A 14,705-nucleotide genomic window follows, 5' to 3' on the forward strand; every position below is an offset into this window, starting at 1 on the left:
TCACCTGTGCATGGTGAGTGTGCATCTGTCACCTGTGCATGGTGAGTATGCATGTCACCTGGGCATAGTGAGTGTGTATCTGTCACCTGGGCACAGTGCATGTGCATTTGACTCCTAGTGCCATCAGCTCTTGCAGTGTAGCACTAAGCAGGAGGGATTTACTTCTACACGTAGGCTTCCTTTCTTTATTTCAGCTGGGTATTTTAAAAAGTTAATTATGAATACCACAAATATTCCTATTCCCTGGGGAGAAGCTTTATGTGGACTTAGGAATCGGGGAAATTTTCTGTAAATGCTTGGTTGCCACAGAGAGAACAAGAACATTTCCTGCTACCACACAGGAGCAGCCTCTGTCTCCTTGTAGAGAACACTATCAGTGGTGCTGAAATACACCTTGTAACTAGCTTAAAACACTACTACTGAACTCCTAGAGGGTTTCCTCTGACCAGAAAGTCACCCATGAAATGTTTTTCACAAGAAATTCTTTAATAATAAGATGTTACTATTTCTAAATTTCACTACAACTTTTTACTGAAGGATTTCTCTCTTCCTGTTTCTGGCTCACACTTTTTAATAGCTAAATAGTCTGTCTTTGTTTTACACTCCTTGTTACTCAGTCCCTAAGCTGTCCTTAAAGACCGATGAATTAAAACTGGTTCATCCAGGGCATTTTTACAGCTAAGCTTTGGAAAACCAGAGACCTCAGTGGAGTGTTTTAGAAATCCATATGAAAACCAGAAACAGTGGTCTATTCTAAGAGGAATACATATACAGCATTATAACTGTCGAATATGCAGAACCTTACTCCAGAGTTCACGTACAAACCAAAAGGAGCATACGTGTATTATGTTACTTCATGCAAAAGAAAGTAGAAACCTGGAAAGGACGGGAAAGGGAGAGCTGATACTCAAACCAGGACTGGCTGGTCTTGCTCCTGTATTGTTCTGCCTGCTACATATACAACGTCACATGGGCGTACACGTCACATGGGCGTACACGGTGCCTTACCTGCTCAATACAGTCTTTGGGTAATGGAGGTGAAGGAAATGAGGCAAAAACCAGGACACCAATATAGAGATAAGTCAATGTCACCAGCATATAAGCAATGCATAGGTCTCTCACCTGTATGTAAACACAGAATAAAATGCTCACTCAATACAAAGAAGTCAAGGTAAGTCTACTTAAGCAAGGATGACAGATAAATCCAAATTTATCTTTCTATTTTGTATGTGTTTGTATATGTTCTAATTTTCACAAAATGCAGTAACACACACGCACATACACACGCACACGCACACATACACACACACAAATCTGATTAAATTATTCCGTCTAATTTTTATTTTTTAAAACTTGTCTGGAGTATGTAGGCTAAACTACTTGTTAGAAGACTTGGGAAGCTAATATAAACTGTGGTTTTAACATGACTGAAATTCTAATTTAATTTCAAAAGGTAACATTCGTCAAATTAAAAAAAATAAGTAAAATAACAAAAGTATAAGTAAAAGAAAGTATAATCCACTTTTGGTTTGACCTGCAAATTTTTAAAAATTCTTTCTTTAGCAAATTAGCTTTTATCATTAAAGTATGCGTAGGCCATGGGAGTAGAACATATTAAAGGATATTGAATACAGAAGGAACACTAGTTAAAGAGCAGACAAGTGAGCACTAAGGACCAGCTTTATAAACTTAAATGTGAAACAAAAGGGCATTCTAAAAGCAGCTGTTCAAATAGCTGTCCAAAGCTATTACCGGAATTAGCAAACAAACAGACTATTAAACCAAGCAGGCTGCTTTCTTCTACTGCTGTTCTCATCCTCCCAGTCCATGCAAAATAAAAAGCTCCGAGACTGAAGGCAGCCAGCTGCTGGATCCAAGCAAAGCAGATTCCACAGCTTGCAAATGGTCTCCACCACTTAAGTTACAGCAAACAATTCAACACAAAAGGAACTGTAGCAACAGGCCCGATCATTTTAGATAGAAATAACTCAAAAGCTAGGAAAACAGATTAGAAAAAGAAATCTAGGTGACTTTTAAGTTTGGTGGCATGGCAAGGATGTCTGACACTTGGAACTGGGGGACATTTTGGATTTTTCTGGATGAGTCTTAGAATGGGCTGAAGCAGCAGCAGTGGTTTATAAACTTGAGATTCAAAAATCTGGTTGAGAAACAACAACCTGGGAGAAACCTTAAGGTCAGTTCTAAACTGACAATAAACTGACAAGTTCTCCCTATCAGGAAAAAGCCTTCAGAGCTAGAGGCTTATGCAAATTGGTCCCAGGTCTCTCAAACCTCAGTGGGAGCTTACTATTCAGGAGAGGGCTTCCAAGTCCTTCATTCTTAGTTCAAGAAGCTCTAGTGCCCAGCTCTGTCTAGAATCCAGTTTCCCCTGGGGCTGTGTCCCACTCTTATGTGGGATGAGCAAGAGCAAATCAAGGAATCCCATTTTCACATCAGAAAGTAGCTGGCTTCAATGAAAACATTTCAAGGCATTCCAGTCTCCACCTACTCAACTGGCTCAAGAATCAAGACAGCCCCCTTTTAAAAAAAGATGTATTATTTTTATGTATATGTGTGTTTGTTTGTAGGCGCCTGTGAGTGCTGGCACCCCAGGATCCCCCTGAGCTTCTACAGTGGTTATGGGTACCTAATGTGGGTGCTAGGAATTGAACTCAAGTCCTCTAAGAAGCAGTACAAGCTAAACCAGCTGTCTAGTCCAATATAGCCTCTTTAAGAAAAAAAAAATCTTGAGAATCTGGGGAGATGGCTCAGTAGTCAAAGTGCTCATTACATAAGCTTGAAACCCAGAGTTCAGATCTCCATAATCCCATGTCAACGGCAATCCAAAGAGTAAAAATGATTGGCAAGGCTAGCCACGTCTGTGCGCTCTGAGTTTGACAGAGATTCTGTAAGTGCAATCAAGGGTGATTCCCAACTTCAATCTTGGGCTCCTCCATGTGCCATACATATGCAAAACACGCACGCATGCACGCGCGCATGTATGTAGGTACTGGAACAAACAATAGACAAATAGACAAACCCTCGAAAGGCAGACTCAGCTGTGTCAGAGAGAGGAGGGAAGGATTTCACTGATAATCTTAATTTACATACCACCTGAATCATGTTCATTCTTCCAACTTCTGTAAAACAAGTACCTTAGTGAAACCCTGGGAACCGAGAAGGGTAATTCTAGGGCTATGGTGCCAGTGCTTCCTAACAACAGTGTTCCTTCCACGGCTCTCTTCGCAGGGCACTGGCCATACGGGGCCATACTTGTTCTAATTGCCATTAGCTTTCATTATAAAAACAATCCACTTAAAAGAGTTATTACTATTATTTTTAATTTATGCACGTGCCTGTGCCTGTATGTCAGTATATATGTATAGGAGTGCATGTGTCCCCAGAGGCAAAAAGACAGTGTTAGATTCTTTGGAGCTTGAGTTACAAGAAGCTGTGAGCTGCCCAATGTGGGTGCTGGGAACTGAACTTGGGTTCTCTGCAAAAATAGCTCACACACTTAAAGGCTGAGTCATTGCTTTAGTTCCCCATATAATCATTTTTTTTTGAAAAAAGCTCTCAAGTGGAAAGATGTCCCTTGACATTAAAAAATAGCCAAACCTAATAGTTCTTTTATTAAAGTTTTCTCTCCAAATAGATGCATACCACTGGAATATGAGACCCTGTCTTTTTTTTTATATTCTACTTCCAATTCCCAGGGCAATACTGGACATAGCAGGAACCTGTAGGAGAAAATGCAGGCATGAGCTGCCAGCCAGCCGTTCTGGCATACTAAGCTTCTAACAGCATAGCACACCATGCACCAGAAGTCAGAAGAGTAAATTCTGAAGTAGTCTGAGTAGCTGGTAGCTGGCCTGTGACTGAGTCTGCACTCTCTATGTCTCCTTTATTGTGTGTCTTCCCTATAAACACACTGGTGGTATGAGCGTTCACTGTCCAGATGTGCTAACAGTCACGGTCGATAGACTTCTACTGTAGAAGTGGCTGCTCACATGCAATAAAGCAGATGCCATTCCTTGCAGCTGTTTCTAGAATGGTTCTTCTCCATGCCCTTTACCACCCACAGGCATTGTGGTCTTGCTGGGGGATGTCCTGGTACTGACGGTAGGAATGAAATATAGATAAGAATATATCTACCAGCATCTACACTAAGCTCCCATAGGCCATAAAACCTTATAACACAGTTGCAGCCCATTTCTTTACAGATGAGTTAAACTAAGCACAGAAGTCACAAGAACTTGCTCATCATTATATGGTGAATAGTTTGGTGAAGCCAATATTCTAATCTCCAAACAAGGTCTTTCTGGTACCCAACTGGGTGCACTTAGTTACTATGAAGAATTTACTAGTCTCCAGGTATTTAAGCCATATTTAATAATTAAAAAGGGAGGCAAAAAGGAGTAAAAAAGAATATAACAGGAAAGCATCATTAGAGATATAAGAAAAATGCCAAGGCCTGTGAGGACAGCCCTGTTTCATGTACTCAGCACACATTAAGAGCGACTCAGAAGTTGTGTGTCTGTTTTCACGAGGAAATACTGATGAGCAGAAGTGATGCTTTCATTATAAAATAGCTGAGGCTCAGCATAATTGAGGAGCCATGCTGCCTATGAATAGCATGCACGTATTGGGGGCTTAGTATTCTTTGAAACCCACGTCATTTCTGTACTAGGCCTAAAATACAGATTGCTAAACCCCATCTCATGGGAGAGGAGGGAGAGGTATTTTCTGGCAAACTGGGAACACTGAGGTCATAGATCCTATCCATAACACCAACAACTGGGAGGCAGAGAAAGGAGAGTCAGGGGTTCAGTCATCTTCAGCTGCACAGTGAGTTTGAGGGCACCCTGAGCTACACTGAGACACTGTCTTAGAGAGGAGGGGAGGGAAAGAAGGAGGGAGGGAGGGAGGGAGGGAGGGAGGGAGGATGGAGAGGCTCCAAGCAAACAGTATGTTTAAAAAGAGACAGAGGTGGTGATATTAGACTGTCAAGGGGCCTGCACAGTAAGGTACCCCCTCTCTGCTTCGTATTTAAGGAATGAATGGAAGACCAAAGACCTATAGGCAGGTAGAATGTCAACTCCAGAAGAGTAGTAGATCAAAAGCAAATCTGGGAACACTTTTGTTTGTCAAACATTGTTTGTTCCATGTACTGTTCATAGCAAAAATACTATCCTGTAAAGCACTACAAAAAATGACAATCACACAAATCTACCCCGAACTTTTATATAAAAACTTTTGATATGTAAGCCGAGTATCTACAGACTCAGACAAGAAAAAAAAGAATAGCAAGTGAGATAGAGGTATCTCAAATCGCTTTAAAGACAAAATCTGGACAACAGCCAAGCTAATCAGAAACTCTGCACAAGGTCTGACTCAACAACAGCTCTCAGGAGGGGAATCCATAGCCACATAGACTATGTATTTTGAGGAGAAGCTTATTTTCAACCCTAATGTCTTCCTGATCAAGTATGCTTTAAGGAATAGAATGATATACAGTTGAGAAACACATTACAAAGTTACATTTAGTGACAAAAGTCAGCAAGGGAAGTTAAACTTGGAAAGTCAGGCCACAGTGCTTGGGTGGCTGCTGAGGGCTATATTACGCTTCCTAAGTGCCAGAGGGAGGGGTCAGGTCCAGCTGTGGAGACACTGCTGTGGAGACACTGGAGGGAATGGCCTGGCTTTCTACTCTCAAATGCTTTTATGACTCTCCTGTTTTCTGACTTTCATCCCAAGGAAATCTTGTATCACACTATTAAATGGACATTTTTTTAGTCAAATTATTTAGGAAAAGATCCTAAAAAGTATAATCTTAAAGCTCTTAAAAGTACAGTCAAGCAAGTCAATAGAGTGTCCACTTAGCTTGATTTATGCCAATATAAAAGCCAGTTTTGGATATATTTGCATACAGTTAGAGTGGCCAGAAGGCAATGGCACATAGTACTTCATAAATGTTCATTTTCTGAGTAGTAATTAACATTTTAAGAAGTTCAGATGAGCCGGGCGGTGGTGGCGCACGCCTTTAATCCCAGCACTTGGGAGGCAGAGACAGGTGGATTTCTGAGTTCGAGGCCAGCCTGGTTTACAGAGTGAGTTCCAAGACAGCCAGGGCTACACAGAGAAACCCTGTCTCGAAAAACAAAACAAAAACAAACAAAGAAGTTCAGATGAAGTACAGTGCTTTATACAAAAAAAGTTAAACTAGAGCCAGAGGATGGCTCAGCAGGTAAAGACCTTTGTCACACCTCAGGACCTGAGTTCAGTCCCCAAGACCCATGTGACAGAAGGAACAAACTGATTCCTCAAAGCTGTTCTCTGATTTCTATATGTACATAGAACACTGTACACACAAAATAAGGTTGTAAAAAAACTTAAAACATTTTTTAACCTTTTTTTTTTTTTTTTGGTTTTTCGAGACAGGGTTTCTCTGTATAGCCCGGGCGGTCCTGGAACTCACTCTGTAGACCAGGCTGGCCTCGAACTCAGAAATCCGCCTGCCTCTGCCTCCCGAGTGCTGGGATTAAAGGCGTGCGCCACCACCGCCCGGCCATTTTTTAACCTTTTAAAGTTAGACCACCACTTCATACTATAGTTTTAATGAAGACAGTGAAAAGGAAACAAATCCATTTAAACACCGGCATTTAAGTCACCTAATATACTATTTTACAGAGCCCTCTCTGACCAACTCAGCAGCAGAAGAAGCCATGCATCCAGCACTCCAGTTTGAGCAGGTGTGCTCCCACTGACCTCCACCTGCAGCCCCTGGTCTGTGCGCACGTGCCGAGCAGACAGAGACAAACAGAGACCTCCTCAGCCCTGGGGACAGTGAACCAAGGCACCCATATTTCTCTCCAGTTCTCAGCTTCCCACGAAGAGGCATGTACCCTTCCAAACAAACAGGCCCAACCTTCTAGAAAAGCAATTCTACTTGAGACTTTGGGGAGCAAAAGTTAAGTACTGACAGTCTGCATCTGGCAGTGCAGCATACAAGTTACTGTGTGGCCAGATTCTGTGAACATCCATCACAGTGACAGGAATTATGATGGTTGTATAATCCTTGACAATTTTTGTTAGAACATTAAATTTTTAGTATTTGCTACAAAACGGAAAAAGATAAAAGAAATATTAGCATGTAATTTAAAATACTGTGACATAGGGCTTGGGGCTGGAGCTAATCAGTACAGCACTTTCCCACATGCACAGGACCCTAGGCTAAATACCCAGCAGTGCAAAAAAATGAATAAACAAATACATGAATTAATCAGAAGCATTGAACATTAGACTGGTTTGTTTTTTAAAACTTAAGAGTAGTTTGAACTAAACTTCCTTCACCCCGACCTGGTTTTTAAGGAGAATGTGACTGTCACTAATCACACCGCACACTTGTTACTCACTCAGTGGCTTGTGAACTGAGGGTAGTACACATTATTCTATTCAACTAAAATCTGAACCACATTGGGACTCAGGTAATCTGATCCAGCAATTAAATGTGTGCACACAGGGAACCATGCAATTCGAGAATTGCCTGCAGCTTAACTCCTTAGTAATCCTAGCATTCAGGAAGCAGATCCCTGTGAGTTCCGAGACAGCCTGGTCTGTACAGCAAGTTCCAGGCCAGCCACGACAGTACAATAATGCCTTGTCTACAACAACAACAACAACAACAACATTCATAAAAAACAAAAAAAAAAAAAACCCCAAAATGACTATACAAGCAAATTACTTTACAGTTTTTGAAAACCTTGATTTTACGTAGCTCAGGCTGGCCTTACACTCACTATGTAGTGATGGATGACCTTGAACTCCTGATTTTCCTGTTTATTAGCACTTGGAAGTAGAGGAAGGTTAGTCTTTTGATTTTAGAATTTTATTTATTTATTTATTTATTTATTTATTTATTTATTTTGTTTTTTCGAGACAGGGTTTCTCTGTGTAGCCCTGGATGTCCTGGAACTCACTCTGTAGACCAGGCTGGCCTCGAACTCAGAAATCCGCCTGCCTCTGCCTCCCAAGTGCTGGGATTAAAGGCATGCACCACCACTGCCTGGCAGAATTTTATTTTTAATGTACATATTTATAACTGTACATATTCCCCTAAATGTAGCTTAGGTACAATTCCATAGGTTTTAGTATTCTGAATTTTCATTTTTCAGTAACCTTCAAGCATTTTTAATTTTTTCTTGTGACTTCTTCTTTGACTCGCTGGTTATATAGGAAAATGTTAGTCAACTTTCATATATTTGTAAATTCCCAAATGTCAGTTATTAGTTTGTACGTTTACTTTCTTATGGCTAGAAAACATATTTGGCATAATCTTCCTTTGCTTTTATTGACATTTGTTTTGTGACCTAGCATGTACCCTATGGCTGGTATTTCTGAGTATTTGAAAGGAATATACATTCTGCTACTGAGACTAAATGTCAATTAGATCAAGTAAGTTTATGGTATTTTTCATGCTTTCCATACTTGTAATTTTTTGTCTCTTTGTTCTACCAGCTATTCAGGAGGAGGGGAGAAAACTCCAATTATAATTGTGTACTAGTTTACTTAGTTTGTTGTTACTTCATTTATCTTAGCTTTTAATTACATATTATTAATGTGGTTCGTGTGTGTGTGTGTGTGTGTGTGTGTGTATCTGTGTGTGTAGGTCAGAAGACATCTTTCCAGGGTCCGTTCTCTCTCTTACTGCATGGCTCTCAGTCAGGACTGAGCTCAGGCTGACAGACTTTGCAGTAAGTGCTTTTACCTGCTCTGCCACATTGTAGGCCCACTCCAATCACTGAGTGAATATAGACTCAGTATTATTACATTTTATTTAATCCTTTTTCCTTCCTTCCTTCCTTCCTTCCTTCCTTCCTTCCTTCCTTCCTTCCTTCCTTCCTTGAGAATGACTGTATTTCAATGCATAATTTCTGTATAAACTGATATTAAAGCAAAGTAAATAGAAAACACATAGCATTTCCTCTGCAATGCAGGATGTCTTGTTTACAGACTTGAACACAAACAAACTTATAAGAACTAATAGACTTAACATGGAAAGTGAGAAAAAAAGGAACACAAATGGAGAATATTGTGATCTAACAGTATCAACTAGATAGTACTTCATTTGTAATATTATATTATCAGTAACTAAGAATAAAAATACTGTTAACTAATATTTTTATAATATTAGCAAATGGCCAAATCTAAATCAAACATAGGATGAACTTATTCCTATAGGCCATTTTCTCAAATGTAAATTTTACGTATATCACCATGGTACTTCCAAGCGAATCAGTCCATAAGGATCACAGTATAATCATTCATCTTTGACTGTGGCATTATTATTTGTGCTGCTAGTAACATAGACTTTTTACTTGATTATATTCCAAGGCTATATTTTTATATTAAGTTTTTCAAGGATACCATGTAATTAATTTTATTTTTTAAAACAAATCTGACAATTTTTTATTGTAGTGCTTGGAGCATTTATATTTAGTGTAATTTTCAATATTAGCTTGCCATTTAGTTTCTTTTTCACATCTATTTTTTGTTCTTTTCCTGCCTTTAGTATCTTCAATTTTTTATAATTATTATTGAGGTTTCTGACCTGCTGTCTGCTTTTGCAAATAAGGCTTTTTTGTAACATAGATATTACTCATTTGTTTATCTATTGTTTGTGGCTGTTTTCATACCACAATAGCAGAATTGGGCAGCTGTAACAAGAACATATAGCCTGCAAAGCCTAAAATGCTTACCATCTAAAATTTTCATATGTTTGACCACTGATCTATAATTAAGATGTGGAAACAAATAGCATAATTTTACTCCTAAACATAAAGTGCTTCAAACACGCATTAAAGCCTATGCTTAGGAAATACCGAGGCAGCTCCCGAGTTAGCTACTCACATTATTTTCTTGGTTCTTGTTGTTTTTCAAGAGTGTGATGATACAATTGTGAATAAAGAAGGCCAGAGTAAGCACCCCTGTCAGCTGTGGAAACTGAGCTCTTATCTCTAGGAGAAAAGACAAAAACAAAATGTTAGAATGCTAAGTAGAAAGTGAGTCGTATCAGCCACTAGAATCAGACCCTCTTTAGGAGGATTATTATTATTTGCCCTAGGGAATAAGAATATTCAAGTGTTTATAAGGTCCTTCAAGGTAAGCATTCGATGTGGTCAAAACACTTAGAAAGAAAAGGAGTAAAGGAGAGTGCATTCTGTGGCTTTCTCTTAGTCTCCCATAGCTGAGACCCCACAATTAAGTTTAAATTCAGGGTCTATGAGTCCAAAATCTTTCTCGTTTCTAATACCTGTGCTTCTCAGGAAAGTCCCTCTAGAAGTGGAATCACAGAGAGAAAAAGACTACTCATGGTTCTTGGGTGACAAATCTAAAATGCATTTCTTAAAAATAAAACTGGATAAACTAAGATATAGTTTTACAGTGGGATGCAGTATTTAAAAATTATGCTGTCGAGATTTAATACCAGGACAAATGTCTAGAAGTCAAGCTTGTCAAGAATGATTTGGTTTTGTTTTTTAAAATGCACAAAAACAGCTACAGATTATGTACTCAAGAAAAGAGAGAAAAAGTGTCGACAGAATCGCTGTGGATTTCCTAGGATTTATTTTAAATTAACTGCCTAATTTTCTATGATAAATAGTTATTTAAAAATAATGTTCTATAAGCACTGTTTGGAGGCAGGTAATAAATATGAGAACAATTAGTTAATGTGGAATCAGGCTACAATTTACTTGGCAATCCTGGTAGGTCTAGGCACAGCATGTGGCAAAGTAGAGAACAATCTGCCTCCATTAAGCTTGGTGCAGAGAGCAGAAGTGTAGAAAATGCCCACTGACACTGAGTTAGGAAAGGAAATGAAGCCACTAAGAATCAGTCTCCAGCTCTAAGCACAAGCAGAAGGTAAGGCCAGCACATACAGATTGCTTCCCTTCTTTCTGTCTTACTGTCTCAGCCTCCTGAGGTTCACACTCAGGCTACTGGGATTACTCACCATGCCTGGCTTATTCTGTTTTCTGTCATATTTCCTGTCTGTCACCTTTCAACTATATCTTTTATCCATGGATGAAATTCTTCCTTTGTTAGATTAAAAAAAATGTTTTTAGTAATCTTTTTACAACACCTTTTAATGAACGGAGATCACTTCTAGTTGACAACAGCATTACACACACACACACACACACACACACACACGATTACAAAAGCCCTATTTTTGAAAATGGTGACAAAAATCAGGTGCTGATAAACTAACTTACTAATATGTTTAACAGAGAAATAACTGACAAACTCTTTCGCTGGAACCCAAAGTAAAGCAGCACCACTGGGCAGTAATGGTGCATGCCTTTAATCCTAGCACCTGGGAGGCAGAGGCAGGTGGATTTCTGAGTTCGAGGCCACCATGGTCTACAGAGTGAGTTGCAGGACAGCCAGGGCTATACAGAAAAACCCTGTCTCCAAAAACAAACAAACAAACAAGCAAACAAACAAACAAACACACACAAAGTAAAGCAGCTAATTAAGAAAAAAAATCACCAGTCATTGTGGTTCATGCCTGTAATCCTAGCACTTGGGAGGCTGGGGATAGTCTGGGCTATTTAGTAAATTCCAGAGTTAGCCTGGGCTAGAGTGAGGTCTTGTCTCAACAGCTACCTTGCCTCATTAACATCTTTCTTATATTCATATAATAACAGGTTAGAAGCTCTAAGAAAACAAATCAAACAATCCCATCCACATTAGCAAAACTGACCTAAATTCGGCCTATCAATACTTTCCTTTCTACAAGCTAAAAGTACATTCATGTACTTAGATGTATTATCATGGAAGTACAACACTCAGATTTCCCTTTAAGTGAGACCCTAAGCAAGGAGATTGCTAGCTGATAGTTTCTGGATACAGCCCTCGGGTGTCTGCTGCTATTCCTGCCCTAGTCATTCTTCCACTGGACAGCTACTAGCCAGCCCTGAGCATTGCAGTGAATTAGGGTTTGTGCACATTTGTGTGACCCTAGACTATTCTAGAGGCAATATTTGCATTGAGGGTCATAGCAGGCTGCCCAGGACATTCTGAATTTACTTTTGTCTAATCTGCTTCCGTTCTTTTGCTTCCTTCCTACATATCGAGACCATGCTTAGTCCTGCTCCTAACCCTTTAATCTTTCACTAGTGCTGCCCCAATATATTTCTTGCTCTTCTAAGCCCGTTTTGGACCTGCTTACAGGAAAACTAAACTAATCCATTCGCTATTGGAAGTGGTCTAAGAAACTGGGCAGTGAGAAGGGATCTGAGGCCTGGCTCACTCATTACTGTATTCATCCGTGCTGTGGTTTATGCTAGGTCCTAAGGTTCTTTTTTGTTTGGAGATGGGATCTCATGTAGCCTAGGCTGGCTCTAAACCCACTGTGTACTTGAGAATGACTATGAACTACATGATCCTCCTGGCTCTAATTCTCTGGGACATATGCAGTTTTAGGAGGTGCTGAGGCAAGCACTGGGTGAGCAGTGCTAGCCCAGCCCCAAAGGTTCTGACAGCGTTCCACTGTGAGTGAGAGTGACTAATGGAGGGAAAGCACCCCTGACCTCACCCTTTTTGGGGAGTATTCCATTATGACAGCTTCACTTTAAACTCTGTTTTCGAGCAGAGAACTATAGGACCATTCTTCCTTCTCCCTGATGCTCTTCTGAGGACATAAAAGCCTATCTTGCAAGTGTAGGCGGAGGGGAGGAGAAGGTCATGACTGGACTTTAGAGTTATATTTAGCTTAAAAGAGAAGGCTGTTCATTCCACTCCTTTTAGGACTTCCTATCATTTTCTCAATAAGTATTCTTTCACTTGAGCCATTCAGATTCTCATGATTTCCTAAATGAGTCATGTTACTTCAGGCCTTAACTGGGCAAGCATGGCATGGCCCTGAGAATTCTCCAATTTCTCACTTAGAGGTCTCCTTTTAGCCATTAATAGGTCCCTCGGAGAGCCTGTCTCTGACTCCTCTTGTATGTGCAATCCCTCTGTACTCTGGGGTTCCTTGGGTGTTTCTTTTGTTACGATGGTTACTGCATCCATTGCTCTACTGCTCGACTTGGTATCTCTTGGAGGATGGTGGACCAGGTTTTCTGCAACACCGGCATACAGCAGGAACACTATTTTCAAAACTGAAGAACTCTCAGCCATGGACGCGATCAAAATTGTACTTAAAACTATTTATAGTTGAGATCTACTAATTTTACTTTGACTGGTCTCAAAGAAGTGAGCCTGTCTGTGATGCCTTATAAACTTGGCCCTTTCCAGACTGAGGTTTTTGCGACTGACTGACACAAATACTTATTTGAATAACTTTTTTAAAAACTTGAGATTTTTCATTGTTATTAAAAGATAATTCATATATGTTTTATTCATGTAAAGTATAAATATAAATGGTTTATTTAGAGTTGTGTGATCATCACCACACTACTCTGTTCCTTTCTAATGTTGAATAATATTCCACTGTATGGATACATTATGTTTTATATATTGACCATGGACAGACATTGGGTTGCTTTCACTTTTGCAATTATGATTAATGCAGTTATGAACACATACACACAGACACAGACACACACAGACACACACAGACACACACAGACACACACAGACACACACACACACACAGAGAAATATGCCAAATATGAATTTTCAAACAATGTAACATTCATGCTATGATTATTATCTCATAATTAAAGAAGTCAGATTCACAACAAATTTAAAGCTCTAGTCATTTTCAAACCACCTTGTCTTTTGTTTTGAACATGTGTGTCAGAAGAGGATCCAAGCCTGTGCTGGGATGGAGCTATGGTGCTTGCCTGGCATATGCAATACCCTAAGACCGATTTCAAACACTAGGAGGTGGTGGGGATAGGGAGAAGATAATTTCAATACATACATCTGACAAAGTACTCATGCACAGAATAAAGAAATATAAGTTAAGAAATGAAAAACAGAAAACATTCAGAGAAGTACTTCACCAAAGAGCAGATCCACGAGTCTAGTGACATGAACAAGTGCTACTTTGCTGAACACGAAGACACAATGCCTGTAAACCTAGCACTCTGGAAGCTGAGGCAAGGAGATGGCTAGGGGTCCCCCTACCCCTGCTACCTGGATTGCATGGAGAAACCTTGCATAGAGAACAAAATGAACAGAGGAGCCATTTTTATTAGCAATCAGTGAAATGCAAATAAGACACACAATGTAACAAACAGAGATGCATCAGAAAGGTTAGGTGAGAAGAAAACCAAGTGCTGGTGAGGACCTGGAGCAGCTACAATCCATAAACAATGTCAGCAGAACAGACTGGGCACAACCACTGTGCAAAGCTGTTTGACAGCATCTCTTAAGCAGGACACTTTGACCTAGGTTTATACCCATGAGAAGGCAGCCACACGTTCCTCAAGATGTATGAGAATGAAGAGTACTGCAAATTGAAACTAGTAGCAAAAACTTAAGAGACTACACAGATCTTCAATATTTGTAAAACCAGACTGTGGCAGATACACAAAGCAGTGATAACAGCAACGACTTACATACACTCACGTACAACACATGTGCCATCGTGGCCCGATCTCACAGGGTAATGCTAACTGAAAGAGCCAGACCACAAACAACAGAAAGAGAGAGAGAGAGAGAGAGAGAGAGAGAGAGAGAGAGAGAGA

At 39.9% G+C, this 14,705-nt stretch overlaps 1 protein-coding gene across 2 annotated transcripts in view; it reads right to left on the reverse strand.

The window, feature by feature from the left end:
• Positions 1-14,705, reverse strand: part of Slc38a9 (solute carrier family 38 member 9) — an 84,281-nt gene that overhangs the window by 11,079 nt on the left and 58,497 nt on the right. For both annotated transcript variants that reach the window (XM_028783643.1, XM_028783653.1), the window contains exons 11-12: positions 9,910-10,016; positions 1,009-1,122 (exon numbers count right to left, since the gene is read on the reverse strand). In XM_028783643.1, the coding sequence (XP_028639476.1) occupies positions 1,009-1,122; positions 9,910-10,016 (221 nt within the window). The remainder of the gene's footprint in view (positions 1-1,008; positions 1,123-9,909; positions 10,017-14,705) is intronic.

The sequence above is a fragment of the Grammomys surdaster genome, unplaced genomic scaffold (genome assembly GCF_004785775.1).
Source record: "Grammomys surdaster isolate TR1022 unplaced genomic scaffold, NIH_TR_1.0 99, whole genome shotgun sequence".
Classification (NCBI taxonomy): domain Eukaryota; kingdom Metazoa; phylum Chordata; class Mammalia; order Rodentia; family Muridae; genus Grammomys; species Grammomys surdaster.